At 41.9% G+C, this 23,883-nt stretch overlaps 1 protein-coding gene and 1 pseudogene across 2 annotated transcripts; one reads left to right on the forward strand and one right to left on the reverse strand.

The window, feature by feature from the left end:
- The first annotated feature begins 3,208 nt into the window (after positions 1-3,208).
- FUCA2 (alpha-L-fucosidase 2) lies at positions 3,209-19,999 on the forward strand. Of its 2 annotated transcripts, XM_039230873.1 has the most exons (7): positions 3,281-3,598; positions 7,291-7,478; positions 10,643-10,982; positions 13,012-13,222; positions 13,469-13,656; positions 17,365-17,473; positions 19,233-19,999. In XM_039230873.1, exons 1-7 carry the CDS (start codon positions 3,375-3,377, stop codon positions 19,371-19,373), a joined length of 1,401 nt encoding a protein of 466 aa, XP_039086804.1. In that variant the 5' UTR covers positions 3,281-3,374; the 3' UTR covers positions 19,374-19,999. The 2 variants fall into 2 exon arrangements, with proteins under 2 accessions (XP_039086805.1, XP_039086804.1); XM_039230874.1 differs by lacking the exons at positions 17,365-17,473; positions 19,233-19,999 and adding an exon at positions 15,637-15,741 and having other exon boundaries at positions 3,209-3,598.
- On the reverse strand, positions 9,252-10,198 carry LOC120231034 (annotated as a pseudogene).
- Positions 20,000-23,883: the final 3,884 nt, after the last annotated feature.

Here is a 23,883-nt window from a genome sequence, read left to right on the forward strand (position 1 = left end):
TTTATCTTGTCAAGAGTCCCTAAGCCTAGCTTTTATGCTAATAAGACAATTGAGAGCTCTTTATAAAATATATATATGTATATTAAAGTAGAGCCAATTTAAATGATCCATCAGCCAGCCATTGGCAAATAGGATCTATTAATAGCAACTCAAAGCAATAAGGCTCTTAATGGCTAAACCAAAGACAAAAGAGGTGTCCAAAGAGGGCGTTGATGATGTAGCCCTCATGATCCAAAAGTTTATTTTAAGAAAGCAAAGGCCTTCATTGCACAGGCAGTGAGGCTGGTGTGCTGAATATGGTGTCTCTGGTCTCCCACAAAAATGTGAGATGCCACCAGTCACAGACCCATTAATCTGTGACACCAGACGGATGCTTATGGAATGAGACTTTCCAGCACTACCGAGCAACAAAGGTTGAGACAACAAAGGTTCCTATGAGCTACAACCTCTTATGCTAAACACCCCTGAGAGCTGGCACAGCCAGACAGAGAGAGAGAGATTCTTGGATCCCCAGTCTCTTTACCTAGCCACCAACGTGCACCCTGGCAAGTGCCCCTGGCTAAGTACACCCTCTGGGTGGTGGAGACCAAAGAGAATATTCTTGCCGGTCACAAAGCCAAGGTATCAGGACATAGTACAAGACTAATGGAAAAATCTGACAGCTTTAGCCAAGCCTTGGATAAAAACTAATACCTTGGATCCAAACTAATACCTAGGAGGGATATGCCACAGAGGGCATATTGGGGATTATTAGTTGCTTACCATGTGCCTCATTGCATGGAAGTTACTTTGAAGTTGGCAGGTGGTCTAGAGTCAATCTAACCCATTCTGTGACCAATTTATCCTACCACGGGGGTCTTCTTGAGGTGGTGAGTGTCCTAACAGCTTTTAAGTGTTCACCCCATGCCTGCTAATTTTGCAGCTTTAACTTCCAAGATGTCCCTTAGCAACAGATGACAAGCAACATGAAAGACACAACAGAGGAAAACAAAGACCGTCTCTGGGAGGAAGTAGACCAGTAACCAAACAGTGTTCTAAGAAACTTAACCAAAGAGTCGCCAGACCCAAAAAACTAGTTCGACAAATATTTTCTCCTGCTAATCTAATGTAGAAAGTTTCTAACTACAAACTAGAAAGTGAAGAAGGACTCTGACCACTCTTGCTCCATTGCCCTCCAGAGACAGAGGTTCTGGAAGGCTGACGTGGTACGGAATCTTGCCTTCTGCTGGTTCTATGTCAGATGCCCCAGGGTCCCTCAGCTGCAGGAGTATCAGGATGAGCTATATCCAGGGAGTTAAAGTGTCCTGCTGACCATGCCAAATGTCAGGGAGCAAGACTTCCTGTCCCCTCAAGGTCTGTCTAACTGGACTAGGAAGCAAATTGACATGAGACAGGTTAATAGGAGAAAACGGAATTTCACAGTGTCTCTCCCTGTGAATCCACAGAGACACAGAGGCAAAATCAAGTATATATGTCGTTCTGAACCAAGGAGAAGGGGGCGGGGCCTGGGATTTTGGAGGAAAGGAGTGCACTTCTTCACAGGGCAGTAAGAAGAGACACTGATGTTTGGGCCTTAGAAGTCTGACCTGTCAGACAGATGGGTCACTCAGATAACATTTATCTCAGATAATGACCCTTATTCTGAGAAAGACCCCCGATTATGTAGAGAGGGGCAAAAGTTTCTCTTGAGCCCTTAGGGTCTCTGTTGCCATCAGCTCAGAGTCATCTTCATGCCACAGTGGCCCATCTTGAGGAAGTCTGCCCTCTGCCCCCAGAATGATAGGAATTATCACCCTACTTTATCACTAACTGAGGCTATTGCAACTGGTAGTGCATGTTCAGCAGATTCCCTGGACCCTCTCTTCCAGGAGCCTCTCATCCTGGGAAGACCTGGGGGCCCTCGTGGGGGAAAAGCTGTGATCCTGGGGAGCCATTAACACTGCATCAGGAGGGTAACTGCCCTTTTCCATGGGGTGCTGCTCCCATCTTTGCTGCGATAGGTTACTGTCATTTCCTTCTCTGTTTTCTCATAACGCTCAATAATTAGAACCTCGGTTCATTGAAGAACTTCAAGAAGGATCCTTTAAGTGCTGCTCCATGCCAGGTGTGGCTTTATTTATTTATTTTAATGTTTATTTATTTTTTGGCCAGAAGGGGCAGAGAGAGCGAGACACAGAATCTGAAGCAGGCTCCAGGGTCTGAGCTGTCAGCACAGAGCCGGGCGTGGGGCTCCAACTCACCTGAGATCGTGACCTGAGCTGAAGTTGGAGGCTTAACGGACTGAGCCACCCAGGGGCCCCCAGGCTTTGCTTTAAATTCAAGGACTGCTGAAATGGTTGCCACACCCGTCCTCAGGAAGCTCACAGCCTAATGGGAAATACCTGTGTCCTCCTAACTACAAAAGGGTCCACGGAATCCTACAGGTGGTTGGAGTAAGAAGTTAACACACAGGAAGTGGTAAAACATTTGGGAGGGAAGGTGGTGACAGAAAGGGGGAGGAGGTGACCTTTGAACTGGCCCATTCACTGGCCCTCTTAGAGGGGTAGGAGCAGAAACATTCTGGTTTTATTGTGAAAGCATTTATGGAGGGGAGAGGTGAGCTTGTGATGATGTCTCTTGATTAATCATTCCAAGTTTTGGGCTGCTTTTCCCAAGCCTGCCGATTTCTTAAACATTCATGTCACTGGTTTCGCCTTCAGTCGCCTTGTTCTCCAATGCGGCGGTTCCCAAAGATTGGTGACTGGGACCAGCAACATCAGCAGCATCTAAGCCTGGGTTAGAAATGCAAATTCTGGGGCCCCTCCCTGCCCTGGAAACTGTTGGGATTTCACCTGACACAGACCCCAAGTTGACAGCCACAGCTGTAACACACCCAAAAGTTGGGGGGCTGGGGGCTCCAGAGGCTGAGTATGATCTGGGTGGTTTCTGGTGGTTGGACCTGGAAGGGACTGGATGGACCCTGTCGAGGTTCCTGCCTCGGCCTCCGCGTGCGGGGTTCCACACGGACAGTCACATTACACTCCCTCCCGGGCAGTTGGTAAGGGTTGAGCTGCTCCAGCAAATAGGCGCTTCCGCGGCCCCCGGACCTGACTCACCTGCCCCCCATCTAGGCGGCCAGACCGCCTGGGAGCCCTAGCCAAGCAGCCGCAGGGCCGGCTGAGGCTACTTCTGGCCCCTAGAGCGAGGTAGCCCCCCTGGGGTCCCTGGAGCGCCGGGGACGGCAGCCCCTCCCACGCCTCTGGGGGGAGGGCGCCTTTTTCCAGACAGCGCGGTCAGGTGACTTCGTAAGCCGAGCTTACTTCGCGGGAGCCGCGGAAGGAAGGGCGCCCAGAGGCCGCGCGGAGCGGCGACGGCACGGAGGGCGGCGCGCGGCCATGCGGTCCCCCGCGCTCCCCGCGTCCCCCGCGCTCGGGCTGGCGCTGCAGCTGCTGCTGCTGCCGCTCGCGCCCCGCGCCGCCGCGCGCGCCCCGCGCTTCGACCCCACCTGGAAGTCCCTGGACGCCCGCCCTCTGCCCGCCTGGTTCGACCAGGCCAAGTTCGGCATCTTCGTCCACTGGGGGGTGTTCTCCGTGCCCAGTTTCGGGAGCGAGTGGTTCTGGTGAGCGCGCCCCCCTCCGTCGGCTCCGACTCCGCTTTTGTGCCCCGGCCCGCAGCCGCCGCCCAGCCCGCGGCCTCTGTCTGAGGGTCTGGTCCCCGGTCCGCTTCGCCTGCCGCGGTGTGTTTCAGCGGCGTCCTGCACTTCCGGGTGTTAACTGTAACTCACTGTGTCAGAGCTTGGACGAACTTGGACTTTCTCTTCCGCGTGGCTGCGGGAGTCCTCAGACAGCGCAGCTCTGGCCTCTGCTTCTCGGTGGCTGCACGGCCCAGGCTGTAATTTTCACGCTCTAGCTGCAGAGCGACCCAGAGATTCATAGAGTTGTGTGGCTCTTGGGCGTAAAGTGTTGTCCAAGGGGACAGACTCGAGGTCCCAACATGGTTCTGCCCTGAAGTATGGCTAAAACACAAATTATGCCTGTGGGAAACTTATGTTCATTTGGACATGCGCTGGCTCTTTAATGTTAAAATGTTACCATGTGTGGCTCTCGGAATTTAAAAAAAAAAAAAAAGGTTCTAGAATGTCACCCTAAAGAAAATCTCTAGTTAATTAGTAGACTATTCTATAAAAAGTGCTGCACAAAAAAATTGCTCTTTAGATTTTACCTTGAGCTCCATGTAAAAATGTGCATGTAGTCTCTTACAGCTTTGAACTGTTTCACGTACCTTTCCTGATTAAATACTTCCGGTATTAAGTTCTTCAAGATAGAAATGTTATCAAATACGTACATGTATAATGCTGCACACATATATAATACATTCCTATGTAAAATAAGAAAATAAATGAGTATTTAACTCTTATACTATATACCTAGTATGCATCAAATTTAATATATACAATATATAGTAGATACAGTAGAATGTAAACTGTATACGATATTGACATTACATTGTATACATCATACTACTTTCAACAAAGAGCTTGACTTTCTGCAAGCAGTAACCTTTTTTAAAGTTTATTTCATTTATTTATTTTGTCATTTCCTTTGCTGTTTTTTCATAATGCTCTATAATTAGAACCCCAGTTCATGGAAGGATTCAGCAAGTATGCTTTAAGTGCTGGTCCATGCACTTAGAGAGAGAGGGAGGGCAGAGAGAGAGAGAGAGAGAGAGAGAGAGAGAGAGGGAGAGTCCCGAGCAGGCTCCTCACTTCAAGTGTGGAGTACAGCTCAGGGCTTGAGGTCACTAACCAGGAGATCATAACCTGAGTTGGAATCAAGAGCCAGAGGCTTAACTGACCGAGCCACCAGGCCCCCAAGCAGTAACCTTTCTTTTATTAAGTGAGGCCAACTGGTGTAAAAGAACTGTGTAAGCTGTGAGGTGCTATTCATATACTCTTCTGTCAACTTGTAAAACAAGGGACTCTTTTTCCCCACATTGTGTATTACCAGACACATTACTTAAGGCTATTATAAATCTTTGCAGGTTTTGTGCTGTAAGGCATTTTGAGTTTATTTTTGAAATGTTTCAGATTAGCCAGTTACATAAACTGACAGATTTTCTTCCCCTCATATCAAGATATAATAAATTATACCTTATCATTTTGTTCAACCAGGAATGTTAGATAAACGCTTATTTGGTGCTGGAGGAGGATTTGATGCTCTACCAAAAATACCTAGTTTTGAGTCATATTGCTCTTTGCAGTGGTTAACTTTTCATTTTCTACCAACAAATACAGAATTGTTTGTTTTGACTTAGAACAATAAAGATACCGCTAATATAAAACTAACTAGAATGTGGAGGCACCTGGATGGCTTAGTTGGTTGGTTAAGCGACCAACCTCAGCTCAGGTCATGATCTTATGGTGCATGAGTTTGAGGCCCATGTTGGGCTCTGTGCTGATGGCTCAGAGCCGGTAGCCTGCTTTGGATTCTGTGTCTCCCTGTGTGTCTGCCCCTCCCCCGCATGTGTTCTATCTCTCTCTCAAAAGTGAATGAACATTTAAAAAATTAAAAAAAGCTAACTAGAATATATTTCAGATGGTCTGGAAGTGCATTAACCCTGTAGAAGATTCTTTAATTATTTATGGTTTCCCTTTGTGTCCCTTCTAATCTTCTGCTCCCCACCCCACCCCCCTCCAATGACTCAGGACAGTCAATGGTAAAGATGAATATATCTGACTGTCTTTAATGGTAGTTCAACTCCAGATATAAATGATGGAGTCTTTACAGTAAATGACTCTTTTTACCTCTATTAGTGTGACATTTGAAAAGTAACTCTGGCCTATAGTAGAGAATGCCGGATCAAATTAAGCAGTGATGGAAGAAAAGAAATCTCTTATCCATGTTCAACCTTCCAACTGTCCCAGTTTGTCTTTTATAGTTCCATTTAAAAAGCAAAACTGCATCATGGATCAGTTAGGAAGCTTTCACTTCAAGGTACAGAAATCCCAAATACATGATGTAATAATAGGGGCTTGTTACTTCAAGTAATGAGAAACTTAGAGGAAGTTGTCTCATGGACACAATCAAAGAACAACTATGTCTGTCATCCTCAGCCTGTTGACTTGTCCCTTCATGTCACCTGATGGCATCCAGGCATAACTTCACACAACCTTGTCCAAAGGCAGGAAGGCCTTGCTCAAAATGAATGCATAGAACAAGGAATCCTTAAATGCAGAGTCAATGTATTAATAACAGCATCTTAATGAAACTAGTGCAGCCCCTCTGGAAAACAGTGTGGAGGCTCCTCAAAAAACTAACAATAGAACTCCCCTATGACCCAGCAATAGCACTGCTAGGAATTTACCCAAGGGATACAGAAATGCTGATGCATAGGAGCACATGTACCCCAATGTTCATAGCAGCACTCTCAACAATAGCCAAATCATGGAAAGAGCCTAAGTGTCCATCAACTGACGAATGGATCAAGAAGCTGTGGTTTATCTATACGATGGAATACTACATGGCAATGAGAAAGAATGCAATCTGGTCATTTGTAACAATGTGGATGGAACTCGAGGGTGTTATGCTGAGTGCAATAAGGCAGAGAAGGACAGATATCACATGTCTTCACTCATAGGTGGATCTTGAGAAGCTTAATAGAAGACCATGGGGGAAGGGAAGGGGAAAAAAATAGTTACAGAGAGGTAGGGAGGAAAACCACAAGAGACTCTTAAATACAGAGAACAAACTGGGTGGATGGGGGTGGGGAGAGGGGAGAATGGGTGATGGGCATTGAGGAGGCCACTTGTTGGGATGAGCACTGGGTATTGTATGTAGGCTGATTTGACAATAAATCATATTCATAAAAAATAAACTAAAATAAAACAACATCATCTTCTTAATTTTATTGTTGCCAACTCCCCCACTTCTTTGCTGGTGAATATAAAAGATTCATATTGTTATAGGCACGTGGTCTTCCTCTTAAAAACTGGCACTTATTTTGCAAAGGGCTAACTATCTAAAGATATAGACTACATGTTGTGATTTAGAAATGAAGAATTAAGGGCAAGTAGGTGGCTGGGTTGTCTAGAATGTTCTAATTTATGAGCTGAGGGGATTTCACAGAAGGATGGTTGGAAAATGAGGAAAGTTTACATAAGCTTTCCTTAAGGCAAAGTCAAACTAATAAGGAAGTGAAAAAGAGAATCTGGGCAATATTTGAGTAAGGGGGAATTAATAAAGGGAGCTGGGGCAATTATTTCAAATGTTTATGTGCATGCCATTTACATGTTGTTTCTCTTCCTCCCTTCAGGTGGTATTGGCAAGAGAAAAAGATACCAATGTATGTGGAGTTTATGGAAAATAATTACCCTCCTAATTTCAAATATGAGGATTTCGGACCATTATTTACAGCACGGTTTTTTAATGCAAGCCACTGGGCAGATGTTTTTCAGGCTTCTGGTGCCAAATACACTGTCTTAACTTCCAAACATCATGAAGGTAAATAAGTGCAACATTTGCAAACACCGACAATAGTTATGAAAGGTAAAGTAGTTCTTTTAGAAGAAGAAACTAAAACACATCATATCAGTTTTCTCTTAGGAGCAGCAGTCAAGTGGCTACTGACATTTGCCTGTAACTTAAGGGATCATATATTTCATTCCAATTGAGAGGCATTAGGTTTGTAGAAAGATCATACCCCCCCACCCCACACACACATAAAAACAAAAAGAAAGAAAAATGATCATATTTTTTATGTGTATATATAACAGTATTTCCAAGATTTCTTTTGAAGCTACTTGAAGTGAAATGTGAGTTGCAGCATGAAGTTTATAATTACATTTGCCTTCTTCCCTTTCACTGCACCTCTGTAATACATTCTGGGAAGGCTCCACCACCACGGGGATTGTGCTGCTGCAGTCTTGTGTCATTACCAACACCTTGCTGCACTTTTGGCCAACTCTTAGATAGCCAAATGGTAGGCAGTTTGCTGGTGATGAAAGTGATACAGGTCACCTGGAGGGAAAAAGATTATGGAACTGTAACTGTTCCCATAAATGGCAGAGATAGTGGAAGAATATCTAAAAGGAAACATGGTATATGAGTCAAGGTTCTCCAGAGAAACAGAACCAATTGGAAGTCTGATGTATAAAAAGAGATTGGTTATAAGAAACTGAGTCCTGCAGTTACGGAGGCTGAGAAGTCGACTCAAGAAAGCCTGAGGTATACTTACAGTCTGAGTCCAAAGGTGGGAGAAGGTGTGAGCTCAGACAGGCTACTAGGAAATTCTTAACGAGCCTTTTATCCTGATTAGGTCTTTAAGAGATTGACTGAGGCCCACCCACACTGGGGAGATCAATCTGCTTTACTCAGTCTACCTATTTACATTTTTTTAAAGTGTTTTATTTTTGAGGGAGAAAGAGGGCACAAGCAAGGCAGGGGCAGGGAGAGAGAGAGGGAGACACACACTCTGCAGCAGGCTTGGGGCTCTGAGCTATAAGCACAGAGCCAGACGTGGGGCTTGAACCCATGAACCATGAGGTCATGACCTGAGCTGAAGTTAGACAGTCAACTGACTGAGCCACCCAGGTACCCCTATTTTTTAATTAACTTTTTAAATCAGTCTAGCTATTTAAATAATCTTGGGGTACCTGGGTGGCTCAGTCTGTTAAGCGTCTAACTCTTGATTTCAGGTCAGGTCATGGCCTTGTGGCCCAGCCAAGTTGACACATAAAATTACCCATCATAGTGGTCCTACATTAATAGGATAGTTTCCACCCATTACCATTCCAGGATCCAAAAGATCAAGGAAGCATCAACAAATTGTTACTGTCCCAACTACATGTTAATTCATTTGATGATTGCCTTTACGTGAGCATTTTTGCCTTGGCATAAGAAATTCTGCCACAGTATTTTCTACAAGGGTGGAGAGGGAAATAGGAGGGCAGAACCAGACCAAAAATCTGTAATCATCTTCAGATACTTTTCCCTTTGGCCACATTCAGGTGGCTTCATGATTTTCTCCTATAGATGTTTCTCCTACTGAGGTGGATATTTAGAAAGTGTATTTTTTTGTGAACATGTTGATTTCCTGATGTCTAGGTAAACTCTCTAAGCTGTATGGCACAAAGTATTACATGGGCACATTTTGTTTTAAAACATTTTGTGTTAAAAACAAAACAAAAATAACTTTTTTTAGATCTTTAAAAGCATTTGTAAGAACATAATTTATAATACTTCTTTTATCCTTTATGTACAGTCACAAAGCTGTAGTTATACATCTAGAAATTCCTCCGCTGTGCCGCCACAGCATAATCTATAGCAACCAGTTCTCCAGCTTACAGTAGGGTCCCATCATGCCGACAAAAAAATGTATATTGTCATGGATTCATGGAGGAACCAGGCTACTGCATAATCACATTTTGAAGAACACAGTGTGCCTCTGGGACACCCCTGAGTTGAATGTAGTCAAATGTAAACCAGGGCAGGCAATGACCCATGAGAAACACCATACTGTTCCATCTGAATTCATGGTGGGCTACCCATCCAATAATTCTGGTAACAAAGCACTCTGAAATTGGCTCACAAATTATTGTAGTAGGAAGCATATTAATTCTCAATTTGGTCCATCTCATCATTCTGGATCAAAACTGGGAAGCGGAATAAGAGCCAGAGTTTTGCATTGCAACCTGAGTGGACATCACAAACCTCCAACCTCGGTCAGCAATGGCTTGGGCTACCAAGTAATCTTCAGCAGTGTGTTGAGCATAAGCTATAAGCCCTCCTGCTTGATCTAACACATCCTTTCTCATTAAACAAGACATTCCTATCTCACATTTGAAGCCATTTACATTGGCAGAGATCTAGGACCTTGGATGGGAAGTTCCAAAATATACCTGCTCTAATGTGGTAGCAAAGCCCTGTCTGTCTGCTATGTAATGCAAAACAGAATGACTTTTAATCAAACCGTGAGGACAGATACTGAAGCCCACATCTGTAAACTTTCTTGTACTCACATTTTCAGATGTTTGTACTGCTTTATGAAAAAAGTCCCGCCGAGCTTGCTTAGGCAGGACGATCTTTCTGTGAGCTTACGTGGTGGTGATGAAGCGTTAATACTGTCTGGCGTTAGATCTTGTCAAGTTGGTACATTTTGAATAGGACTTTAAATATTGCTGCTTTGAAGCTCACCACAAACATCTTTGACAAGAATGAGTCATTTTAGAACCATTGTTTTAAAAGTTTATTTATTTATTGAGAGAGAGAGAGAGAGAGGGAGAGAGAATCCTGATGTGAATCCTGATGTGGGGCTCAATCCCACGAACTGTGAGATCATGACCTGGGCTGAAATTAAGAGTTGGACTCTTAACTGACTGAACCACCTCAAGGAGCTTATATTCTAAGAGGAAAAATACAGGAGATAGATCAAACTAGGCAGGCCTTAAAGAGTACCCAGAATGTTACTTAAAAAAGCCTTAGTTCCACCTTGTTTAGATTCTCATTTGTTTCTCATATAAAAACAGAATATGTGCTCTGGGAAGAAGTTCCATAAAGCAGTGGTAGAAGTTTTTGTGTGTCACATATACTGTTTTGGCATTTGTATAGGTGGAAATGTACTAAAGCAGATTCACATTCTTACAAAGACTCTTACTATAATTGTACAGGCTTTACCCTGTGGGGCTCAAAGTATTCATGGAACTGGAATGCCGTAGATGTGGGGCCGAAGAGGGACCTTGTCAAGGAGTTTGAGGCAGCCATTAGGAACAGAACTGACCTTCGCTTTGGACTGTATCATTCCCTCTTTGAATGGTTTCATCCACTCTTCCTTGAGGATAAGTCCAGGTCATTCCATCAGCAACAATTTCCAGTTTCTAAGACGCTGCCAGAACTCTACGAGCTAGTGAACAAGTATCGGCCGGAGGTCCTGTGGTCGGATGGTGATGGAGATGCCCCTGATGACTACTGGAACAGCACAGTCTTCTTAGCCTGGCTATATAACCAAAGGTGGATGTACTATTATATCGCCATGGTGACCCCAAATGTCCCTCATACATGTATAATGTTTGAATTCCCTTGTTTTGTGAAACATTCTCTTTTGGGCTTATCTATGGTGTGAGGCAGGGGGAAATCATTGTAAATAATGCTTATTAGATATATCAGGTCTTCTAATGTTTATTTTTGCGAGAGAGAGAGAAAGAGAGAGAGAGGCAGAGAGAGGGGGACAGAGGGTCTGAAGTGGGCTCTGTGCTGGCAGCAAAGAGCCCAATGTGGGGCTCAAACTCATAAGCCATGAGATCATGACCTGAGCTAAAGTCAGACACTTAACTGATTGAGCCACGCAGGCATCCCTAGATATATCAGTTTTTACTCAAAGTAATCTGTCAGTAATCAAGACTTACAAATCAGGAGTCAAATACAACTCAAGAGTCTGATTTTGAAATCACTAAAAACCACCAAAAATTTGAAATCACTGGAAAAAAAAGATAAAATCACAGAATCAAGAACTTTGAAGATGTTAATTTTATAGGTTTTCCCCTTTTCCCTGCTGAGACAATTCATCCCTGTGATTATGTGGTTTTCAATTCCTCTAATGGCTTCTTTTCATCTTCCCCTTTGGTATCTTTGGTGCTCAGTCCCTGTCAGCCTTGTCTGCCTCCTCTTTTCCTGCATCAAGCACCACCGTTGCTTCTTCACCTGTTGCTTTCTAGCATGTTCCATCCAGACTGCCCCATTAGAACAAGGGGTTCTGGCTGAGCTCCTCTATTAGGCTTGAACCTTGTGACCAAATTTATATTTGTAACTAGGAAATACTTGGTGTTGTGCTATGAAGTCAGGGAGCGGTGTACTTGCGTTCCCTGGACACACGAGGGGTGTGCATACAGATACTCTGGAAGCTCTTAATACTTAAGGCAGCAGTTTGCCCAGGTACGTCCAAGGGGAAAGACTGGGAACCATCCACTTCAGTTCATAAATCAAACTGTCTCTTCTAAGTGGAGAGGTGCAGGAGCTTCCCACCTGCTGTGATAATACCATTGTGGGGATTATTTCATGCCACCACGCATTCCATGATGGCAACAGTCAACCTTCTGGAGATTTTTCAACATCAGGCACAATTGTAAGAGAAAAGCTAGAATATGTATGAGATTATTTGGTTATAGGTGAGAAGAATGTTTTAAAAAATTTTTTTAATGTTTATTTTTGAGAGAGAGAGAGAGAGAGAGAGAGCACAAGCTGGGGAGGAACAGAGAGAGGGAGACAAGGAATATGAAGCAGGCTCCAGGCTCTGAGCTGTCAGGACAAAGCCCAATTTGGGGCTTGAACCCATGAGCTGTGAGATAACGACCTGAGCTGAAGTCAGATGCTTAGCTGACTGAGCCACCCAGGAGTCTTTATTTATTTATTTTTTTTGAGAAGAATGTTTTGAGTGTTAAGTTAAGTTCTGGCTATCATTCATAATATGTGGGAGAAGGAGCTTCATATAACAGAATGATACTCTTTTAAGTGCTGTATGTGTTGGGTACTAGGTTAGGGCTAGGTGTTTGACATAAATTCTTTTTACTTTCTTTTTTTAATGTTTATTCATTTTTGAGATACAGAGAGAGGGCGTGAGTGGGGGGGATGGGGAGAAAGGGACTCACAGGATCTGAAGCAAGCTCTGGGCTCTGAGCTGTCAGCACAGAGCCCGATGTTGGGCTCGAACCCACAAACCACAAGACCATGATATGAGCCGAAGTCAGACCCTTAACCGACTGAGCCACCCTGGTGCCCCTACATAAATGATTTCTGATCTAAGAACAGATGAGGAGATTATTCAGAGGAGTTAGGTCACTCATGCTGGGGCAGGGAGCTCAGAAAGTGACCAAGCCCAGACTGTAGCCCACCCACGGGTATTTGGCTTCAAAACTGTGGGCTTTGCTCTATGCTATTTATGCTATGATTATTTCTCAGGAGGGGATTTCAGTTAGACTTCTTTTCAGTGACATTTCCTTTTATGTAAAATATTTTATTTTTTGTTTAAAAAATTATATTTCAGCCCTGTTCGGGACACGGTTGTCACCAATGACCGTTGGGGAGTTGGTACCATCTGTAAGCATGGTGGCTATTACACCTGCAGTGATCGTTACCACCCAGGACATCTTCTGCCTCATAAATGGGAAAACTGCATGACAATAGACAAGTTTTCCTGGGGTTACAGGAGAGAAGCCAGACTCAGTGACTACCTTACAATTGAAGAACTAGTGAAGGTACTATAAAATGTCAGGTGACTATTAAGGTAATATTCTTAATTGTGTGGATGTGTGAGAATTATGTTTTATAATTTGTAGAGCTCCGGGGCCTGTAAACACAGGATACTATTCTATGTTCTGTGTTTGATCTTCTGGACAGTGGTTACATATGCGTGTGTAAGCACACAAACACAACGTATTATTAACACATTGACGATGGAGTTGTTTCATCTACCTAAGAACTTTATTCTTAATTTTTTTTAGGAACTTGTAGAAACAGTTTCATGTGGAGGAAATCTTTTAATGAATATTGGGCCCACACACGATGGCACAATTCCTGTAATTTTTGAGGAGCGATTGAGGCAAATGGGGACCTGGCTAAAAGTCAATGGAGAAGCTATTTATGAAACCCACCCCTGGAGATCCCAGAGTGATGTCACCTCAGACGTGTGGTAAGTTATTCTTATTACCAAGAACTATTTGATGGAGGAAAGCATCTAAAATTTCTGAGATACAAAGAGAAAAGTAGGATAAAAAAGGAAGTTGGAGGCATGCCTATTATACAAAGCACTTTCCAAACTTTATTTACTCTAGAAGAAATCAGCATGTGCTTGAACACTTATTGTTTATCCAGTCAAGCTTAAACCCTATCTAGAAACTTCCTAAGCGTGGGCAAATTTTGGTGAAAAAAGTCAGCTCTTATAAAAATCATAAGCCATTCAGAAAAATGAAAGATGCTGAGTGGCTAATCCAAAAAGAGGACTTTGATTTAGTCATTTAATCCTCATTTCTGCAGATGCTCCATCGAAACTGGCAAGGAAGAGGTGCCAAAAAAATATTTAAAATCAGTCCAAATAATAGCATTATTTTAATTCATAAAAACCTGATAATTTGTTCATGTTATTCTAATAAATCTAAACCTGAAGGTTTTTTTAAAGAGCATTTTTTAAAAGTTTATTTTTGAGAGAGAGAGAGGGAGAGAGCGAGCGAGCATGAGCAGGAGAGGGGAGCAAAGAGAGAGGAAGACAGAGGATCCAAAGCAGGCTCTGTGCTGACAGCCCACAGCCCATTGTGGGGCTCAAACTCACAAACTGTGAGATCCTTACCTGGGCCGAGGTCAGAGCCTAACCGACAGCCACCCAGGTGCCCCTAGAAGCTTCTTTTGACTGATCTGTTTACACCCATCCTTGCCCCTTTCATCTTTCTGCCACAAAACCTTTGAAATAATAAAGTCAGGTTATGTCACTCCTATGCTCAAATTTCTCCAATGGCTTCTGGTCTTAGAGAACAAGCCAGATCTTATAGAGAGGCTTACAAGGTCCTATAAAAACTGGCTCCTTGCGGTCTCTGGTCTTGGTTGCCATCATGCTTTCCCTCACTTTCTCTCCTGCCCTTCTTGCTGCCATGTCAGCAGGTCAAGCAGACGCTTGCTTACTGTGCTCTCTTCCTCTGGAAACTCACATTCTTCAGGTCTCCTCAAAGCCACCTCCTCAAAGAGGTCTAATGGACTATTAGATTGAAAATAACAACCACATCCCTCCTTTCCAACCTTGCATGCTCTGTTCTCACCTGGCTTCAGTTTTCCCCATAGGACTTAATCATTGCATTCTTATTCTAATTTTTCCACTACCACATAAGCTCCATAAGGACAGGGACTGTGTTCAGTGCTGTGTCTCCAGCTCTAAAACAGTGGTTAGCATTTTAAGATTTCAATAAATGTTAAAAAATTAAGAATGAGTGAGTTCTGTTTTCTTTGTCTAGAGCTTACTCTTACCTTTTCTCCTTTTTTCTCATTCATCCTCTAGGTCTCAGATGAAATGTCAGCTTCTTAGGGAGGCTTCTGCTCATGGTCTAATCTTTTTTTTAATTAAAATTTCTTTAAAATGTTATTTATTTTGAGGGAGAAAGATAGAGTGCAAGTGAGGGAGGGGCAGAGAGAGAGGGAGAGAATTCCAAGCAGGTTCTGCGTTGTTAGCATGGAGCCCAATGCAGGGCTCAAACCCACAAACCACAGTGAGATCATGACCTGAGCCTATGAGAAGTAAATGAGATGATTTGTTTTCAGAAATACCAAATAGGGGCGCCTGGGTGGCTCAGTCGGTTAAGCGTCTGACTTGGGCTCTGGTCATGATATCACGGTTTGTGGGTTCGAGCCCCGCGATGGGCTCTGTGCTGACTGCCAGCTCAGAGCCTGGAGTCTGCTTCAGATTCTGTGTCTCCCTCTCTCTCTGACCCTCCCCTGCTCACACTGTCTTTCTCTCTCAGAAATAAATTTTTAAAAAAAACATTAAAAAAAAGAAATACCAAGTAAAAGCTGTGCTATCTAGTTACCAATAGGTTTACAACCTATTGGAAATATGCACCTCTCCAGTGAAGTCCCAAACCCTTAGACACTTCACTTCCTGATTCTTCTTCCCTTCTCCTTTTCACAGGCTTATTTTTCACAGGTTTTGCAATGGGCATGCGCCAAAGAACTGAAGTGTCTGGGTCACCTCAAGGAATGTACATTTGTTTCAATCAGACTACTTTTTGCCTTACATGAGCATAGGTGACTTCCATAAGGCTGTAACCTCTGTAGTACTCAGCAGATCAGGAATCAGGGGAGGGACTTCATGCTAGCAGATAAATTGCCTGCTGTAATTCCCTGGAGTGTGCCTGTCTGTCACACACCCAGTCTTGCAAGAATGTTGATTAAAGCCTTGCTATACTGTGCTCAGAGTCTCCAAGTTCCTCCTTTGCTTGGGTCAGTGGGCTTGTTTCTCACAGAGCTGAAATCAAGAGTCAAGAGTCGGTCACATAACTGACTGAGCCACATAGGCACCCCACTGATGGTCTGATCTAAGAGATCCCTTGGTTATAATCTTTCAATTTCCTTTTCTTTTCTTGTGCTTGTCAAAACTCACACTTTGACATTATTTGTGTGATTATTGACTGTCTGTCTTCCTCACTCTAGTCTTAAGTTCCATTAAGAATAAGAACTAAGTGTTTTGTTTCCTGTTGTATCCCTAACACCTCAGGACATGGCCCAGCATTGACACATACATATTTTTTGATGGGGGAATATAAAGATTTGGATCAGCAGGTGGAAAGCCATTTACTCCTGGATCTTACCTTCTTTGCTCATAATTCCATCCTATTTCCAACTCCATGGGTACAGTCTGATGAAGAGTAATATTAGAAAAGTCTTTGTTATTTTTAGTAGAGGGAAAGTGGGGGAGGGAGGTGCTATGATATTATGATTTATGATAATAAGTATATATTTGGTCTTGTCCCCATTTCTGCCATAGAGCTCCTTAAACTCTTGGAGTTTCCTAAGTGACAAGAACTATACAGATGTCTTTTTCTATGTTAATGAGGTGACTTTTCCACTTCACCAAGGGTGAGGCTGGTTGCTTGGAGACTTCAGTCCCACCCCCCACCTCCAGGTTGAGGAGACAGGCTGGAGGTTGAATCAGTCACCAGTGACCAGTGACTTTAATTAATCATAACCATGTAACGAAGCCTCCATAAAACCCAAAAGGACCGGGTTCGGAGAGCTTCAGCATTGTTAGGAGAGTGGTGTGCCTGGAAAGTTCATGGGAGCTCCATGCCCTTTCCCCATACCTTGCCCTATACGTCTCTTTCTTTTGGCTGTTTCTGAGTTTTTTTATCCTGTTATAATATCCTGCCAGTAAGTAAGATGTTTGTGTGAGTTTTGTGAGCCGCTGTAGAAAATTAATTGAACCCAAGGAGGAGGTTGTTGGAACCTCCCATCTATAGCTGGTGGGTTAGAAGACCAGGTGATACCTTGGACTTGTGATTGGTGTCTGAAGTTTAGTGGTGCAGGCTAGCAGTCTCGTAGGACTGAATCCTTGACCTGTGGACTCTGACACCATCTCCAGGTAGATTGTGTCAGAATTCAGTTGAATTGTAGGACACCCAGCTGGTGTCAGAGAATTGCTTGGTGGGGGTGGGGAATCCCCTTCAGCCTCCAAAAGATACATTATAATTGGGAACCCCTTTTGGGTGCTTTTTACTCCATCATGGAGCTATTTTTCCTTCCCTCTATTAATGAAGATATGGGTAAATATTTACTGCATGACAGTATCTCTGTAAAACAATTCCATACCTGACACATAAGAAATATTACTCTGCTTCCCTCCCCCCGGCCTTTTAACCAGGTACACATCCAAACCGAAACAGAAGCTGGTCTATGCCATATATCTTAAATGGCCCACATCAAGACATCTGTTTCTTGGCCAACCCATTGCTACTTTGGGGGCAACAGAGGTAAGGATATTTTATCTTTATTGTGCCTTTAAATTGCTAGCTACCTTATCCTAGTGAAAAACAGGATGAAACTTCGAACTTCAAGGAGAGCCCTACATATGTTCCTTTTATACCTCATGAGAGTATGGGTTTTCCCTACTACATCCGAAAGCAGAGCAGTCCTATAAAATCTTTCATAAGCTGAAATGGTGTAAAGCAAAGAAGCAATTACCATTAATTTATGTGGAAATGTTTTTGAACAGTCCAGACCCCCATGATAACCTCTCTCAGAAGAGGTCTTCTGATACCTTAGAGCACATCTTGCTAACGGATGCACAAAATGAATGGAGACAATGCACAGATGCTCACAGACTCAGTGCAAAGCTATGGCAGCTGGATGCTGAGATGCTGAGTGGAGGAAGGAACCTGAGGTTACCTCTTGCTGCTGCTGGGGGTATGCACTGCCTCTAAAACAGCTCTCTGCAAAACAAACACTAAATGCTATTTTACTTTTTGCCTTTTTTTGTAAAAGTGAAAATCCTCTTTAGATTTCTTTCAGTTACAAAAACAGGTACTAATGTAGGCCTTTTATGAAAGTGAAGGGATATAACACAGACTAGTTGGGGATACCTGTAATTTTAAAATGAATTTCATCAATGGCAATGTTTGGCCAAATCTTGGAAAATTTTCTTTTGTTTCCCAAAAAACTAAACTTCTAAAACAGCTCTATTATCTCCATACATATCAATGTAAAATAGATACTATTTTTTTATGGTTATGTTATGTTCTTCAAGTTCTGCATATACCCAAAATGATTCCGGTATTTATCCATAAATAAATGAGGAAAGCAAATTCAAGTTCTCTCTCAGACATCCATTCTAGAATATGCCTGGATAAAAGTAAGATGTTGTAGTCATACTATTTTAAGGTCATTAAGAAAATCTGGAGGAAGTTAATCTAACAGTTGTAGCCAACAGACCTGGCACTGAGTTCATTTTGATATATTTTATAGCTTGCTTTTAAAGAAACGATTTCCTTGGACATAGATTGTCCATATGCTTCTCCTTGTATCATCTTTCCATATTTCATTTCTAAACTGTAGTCAGTCTGGCAGAAAGGAAGATGGAATTAAGATTCAATGTTTAATTACAGCTTAGTGGCCTGGGTATGACATGATCTTTTTGTTTTATCTATATTTTGTTTGGCCCCCATTGACTGTTATCTTAAAAGTTCATGGGTTTTGTTTTTGTGTTGCTCTACATGATAGGCAAAGTTTTTTGGTTCAAAATAACCATAGATATGTACAAAACATTTTAAAATCCATTTAATGTAAGACTAAGGATATAAAACAATTACAGTAATAATTGATCAGACTTATGTATTGTTGATCAGTTACTGGAAAATCTGGGGAGGAAGGGTAGATTCCTAGATAAGGGACATTCTATACAAGAACTATACAAGTCTTACATTGGGCAGATTGGTCCTGTCATTTTCCCGGATTCTCTCTTCAGTGTTTTCCCTACTCTAACACTATTCAGCCTTTACAGTTCTTCTCTTCCAACTCTTGCACGCTTTTATTTGAGAGGAATATAAGACTAAGATACATATATGCACTCATTTGGATCAAAGGTTAAAATAGCTTGTGAACCACTAAATAAAACCAAAAGCTGAGTTTCCTGTCTATAGTGCTTTAAAGAAATACCAGCCACTCTTTCTGAATCAAGTGGATGAGTCAAAGAGATACATTTGAAGACATTTGTGTGTATGTTTCTAATTTCAGATTAAACTACTGGGACATGGACAGCCACTTAACTGGACTTCTTTGAAGCCAAATGGCATACTGGTAGAACTGCCACATCTCACCTTTGATCAGATGCCCTGTAAATGGGGCTGGGCTCTAGCACTAACTAACGTGATCTAATTTGCAGCAGAGTGGTTCATGCTGCAGGTACATTGAAGACCAGAAAATATCCGGTTTCCATAATTGTAGCACAGAGAGAAAGCAAATGTAAAATTGGTCAAGATAAGTCAAGTATTAAGTAAGAAATTCAGCCCTTTCTCCTCTTACTCCTTATGTTTTTCCTACATTACCCACGTAATTGTTTTACGTCTCCAGTGTACTTTGCCATTGCGGTCTCTTCACATTGAATTTATTTCCATATGTGATTAAGAGGTGGAAATTTTTGTTTTATGGTAGCTAGGAACTGGTGGTGGTAAGAACTGAATTATGTCTCCTGAATTGTGTCTCAAATTCCTATGTTGAAGTTGTAGCCCCCAATGTGACTGTATTTGAAGACAGAGCCTTTGAAGAGGTAACTAAGGTTAAATAAAGTCATAAGAGTAAGAACCCAATCTAGGATGACTGGTGTCCTTATAAGAGAGGGAGATGCCAAGGATGCAAGCACACAGAGGAAAGGCCAAGAGAACGAAGAGAGAGGGCAGCATCTACAAGCCAAGGAGAGAGGTCTTCAGACAAAGCCAACCTGCAGACACACTGGGCTCTCAGCCTTCAAATTGTAAGAAAATAAATTACCGTGGTTTAAGCCACCCAGTCTGTAGTATTTTGTATGGTGGCCCTAGCAGACTAATATAGATGGTGGGGAAATAGTAAATTTGGCCTAATACATACGTCCAGTGCTCATAGTAATTGCTTTTTTTAATAAAAAAGGTTTTTTTTCCCTGTTGGTAATAAAACTGATACGGATTTACCGTAGGTATTTTAAAACATATGAAAATGCTCAAAGTATTTCAGAAATGCTAAAGTCATTGTTTAGATCATTATTATTACTGTTTTAGTACATATTCTTTCAGGTTTTTTGAGGGAGTGGAGGGGTGTGGGATTGGACATACGGGCGAATTTTGTAGGTGAGCTCATTTGAGCTCCAATTTAAATTAATAAATATGTTTCCTACATTTGTCTTCAAGCAAACTGAAGTTGAAAACCTAAGTTGAAAATTAGAAATTCTATTTAAATCTTCCCTAAGAATGAAGTAAAATAATGAAGCAACAATAATAATCATTTTAATGTGAATTAAAAAAAACACTGATTAGAGAACTCGTTCTTCTCAACAAAAGAAGTTTAATATGGCCTCTCCTTTCGTCACATTAATCAAATGCAGACGTCTGTTTCTAAAAAATGCTTCCAGTAGAGAATGAAATAAAATACTATTCATATTTATTTCCTAAAATCACAGTAAAGTTGAAAACCTTTCAAAAAATTTCTCATTGTTGAAGTTCCTAAAACAAACCATGCTAAGGTATTTACATAAATAAGTATGTTAATAGTTCTAAATCCCAATTAATATTTTATTTGAGATCCAACTTGGACAGATTTATATGATCCCAAAGACTAGACTAAGAAAAAACAAAAGAGGAGTAAAACCCAAACAAACCCAAGTAAACAGTGTTACAAGATTATCATCATAAAAGTAGGGTCATTTGTTTGTTTCAGGAGTGTAATTCTGAGACTGAACTCTGTCAACCACTTAAATTCCTACCTTGTCCATCTTTACCTTTACAAATTGATAATAAAGGGAAAAAAACAAATATTTAAGCAAATTATAGGGTTTAGTGACTTAGTAGCTATGAAGGAGCTACATGACAAAATACAGTTTAGCATTCCAAGGTTCTGATAAAATGCTTTTAACCCAACTCTTAGAAAAAATATGACCCCAGGGGTGCCTGGTTGGCTCAGTCGGTTAGACATCCGACTTCGGCTCGGGTCATAATCTCATGGTTCGTGGGTTCGAGCCCCGTATCGGGCTCTGTGCTGACAGCTAGCTCAGAGCCTGGAGCCTGTTTCAGATTCTGTGCCTCCCTCTCTCTCTGACCCTCCCCTGCTCATGCTCTCTCTCTCTCTCTCTCTCTGAGAAATAAATAAAACATTAAAAAAAAAAAGAAAAAAAATGACCCCAAATTTATTTAAGGTATATCTTGCTTATATATAAAATGTACTATAGTGGAGTTTCATAACAAGGATTTAGAAATATTCCAGCAAGTTCTTAGAATTATTTGTGGTATGAGGGCAAGAATTATAGTAAGGATAATTAAAAATCAGATCTCTCATTAACTATTTTAAGCCAATAGTTTTTATCCTCCAATCAAATAATCCTTTTCCCAGTGTTATTAAATAGGTACAAAATGGCCTGATTTGAATTTCAGTAATCTCTGGCTTTCCTTTAATGACTAGAGAAATACTGAAGGCAAACCAAACTAGATTATTAGACTGAATAGTCTAGATGTTGATTTAAAAAAATTTTTTTTAATGTTTATCTTAGAGATAGAGAGAGTGGAGAGAGAGAAAAAGAGAGAGGGAGAGGGAAGGTGTGTGTGTGTGAGCAGGGTAGAGGCAGAGAGAGAGGGGGACAATTCAAAGCAGGTTCCAGGTTCCACATTGTCAGCATAGAACCTGATGTGGGGCTCGAACTCATGAACCATGAGATCATGACCTGAGCTGAAGTCAGATGCTTTACCAACTGAGCCACCCAGGTACCTCTAGATGTTGATATTTTAAACATGGATATCACTTTAATAAGATTCTATCTCATTTTCTTTTTTCTTTTTTTAAATGTTTTATTTATTTCTAGGAGAGAGACAGAGAGAGAGACAGCGTGAGCAGGGGAGGGTCAGAGAGAGAGGGAGTCACAGACTGAAACAAGCTCCAGGCTCTGAGCTGGCAGTCAGCACAGAGCCTGATGCGGGGCTCGAACCCACGAACCGTGAGATCATGACCTAAGCAAAAGTCGGACGCTTAACTAAGCCACCCAGGCGCCCCCATCTCATTTTCTTATGAGTGTCATATTCAGGCAACACATTACTGTAAAAGTTCAGGCTATTCAAATAAATATGAATCAGGACAACAGAAGATAAGACAGATGTTTTATCTTCTGTTCAAGTTTGTAAATGAATGATCTGGTTAGATAAAATCTTCCTATCTTCCAAGCAAATAAGATAACATGTTTATATATACACGGTAACAAACACATTTATACAAGTTTGACGGTAACAAACACAAAGTTTGACGGAGAAAAAATAGAAGTAGTTTTAAATAATCTCCATTTAACCAATTTACTGGTAAATTGATGCTCTCCCTCTCCTTGGAAAAGCATACTGATTGGTGCCTAGGGCAGGCTGCAGGCCTTCAGTTGGTAAGCCTTCTTTCTGTTTGGTGCACGCTTCACTTTGATTTCTACTTGCTGTAATCTATGTTTACCAAGTTGAGTACTGTTTGTTACTATAGTGGGTTGAAGAGTATTCTTCAACAATTCATGTCCATCTGGAAGCTCAGAAGGTGATCTTACTTGAAAATGGTGTCTTTGCAGATGTAATGAAAGTAAGTATTGAGACAAGATCAAACTGTATGTGGGTGGGTCCCAAATGAGGGTAATCTTAAAGGCCTCCTGAAGACAGAGGCAGAGATCGAAGTTAGCTGCTAAAAGCCAAGGGACCCCGGGGCCACCAGAAGCTGGGAGAGTCAAGAAAGGACTGACCAATTTTCCCTAGAGCCTTCAGAGGAGGCCTGGCCCTGCTGACACCTTGATTTTGGATGTCCAAAATCAAGAATGGTGAGAGGATAAATTTCTGTTGTTTTAAGCCACTCAATTAGCAGTAATTCGTTATAGTGGCTCTAGGAAATTAATAGTTACCAAGCAAACTGATTATGGCAGTTGAACTTGTTATCATGAGTATATAAACTGACGATTTGAGTGTGAAGAGCTGTAGGTTCTGTGAAAACCAAGCTGAATGCTGAAAAGACTTGATAAAAAGTGTTGTATTTTTAGGGGCGCCCAGCTGGCTCAGTTGACGGAGCACGAGCCTCCTGATCTCAGGGTTGTGAGTTAGAGCCCCATGATGGGGGTAGAGATTCCTTAAAAATAAAATCTTTAAAAAAAAGTGTCTTGCTTTTTTAAAATTAAAGGTATTGGTTAATTAATTGTGGGCAAAACAGTTCTAAAAGATTGGAGGAAAATATAGCAAAAACCTACAAGAATTCTGTACTGGTGGCTCACAATTATATGATGTAATGTAGTACACGTGATCTGCACAAGGAGTTAGAGGGTGCCTGCGAGCAGACTCATACACAGGTAATAAAAGACCTGGCCCCTAGATTAAATAACTGGCAACTAAAGAATATATTTTAAGTTAAAATATCTAAGAATAACTTTCTTGTGTGTGATAGATACCCTGCTTTAAGTGGCCTTTGGATTAACCAAACAACTCTAGGTGCCAGACAAGAGGGCTCCTATTGTACTAGCTAAAGACAACTTTGTCATACCTAAGGGCAATTAGCCTCAAATGCATGTGGTTTTTACCTTGTCATCTCTTCAACTGCCACAACTCCACAGATGCAGGTGACTCCACATGAAAATTTTCGGCTGATCGGATTTTGATCCTTTTTTTTTTTTTTTTTTTAAACAAGGCCACACCTGTTC

This window comes from Hyaena hyaena, unplaced genomic scaffold (assembly GCF_003009895.1).
Source record: "Hyaena hyaena isolate Hyena2069 unplaced genomic scaffold, ASM300989v1 scaffold_52, whole genome shotgun sequence".
Lineage (NCBI taxonomy): Eukaryota > Metazoa > Chordata > Mammalia > Carnivora > Hyaenidae > Hyaena > Hyaena hyaena.

Coding starts and splice junctions, on each gene's coding strand:
- FUCA2 (XM_039230873.1), top strand. CDS start 3,375: ATGCGGTCCCCCGCGCTCCCCGCGTCCCCCGCGCTCGGGCTGGCGCTG. Junction 3,599..7,290: donor TTCGGGAGCGAGTGGTTCTG/GTGAGCGCGCCC, acceptor TCCTCCCTTCAG/GTGGTATTGGCAAGAGAAAA. Junction 17,474..19,232: donor CTACTTTGGGGGCAACAGAG/GTAAGGATATTT, acceptor TTCTAATTTCAG/ATTAAACTACTGGGACATGG.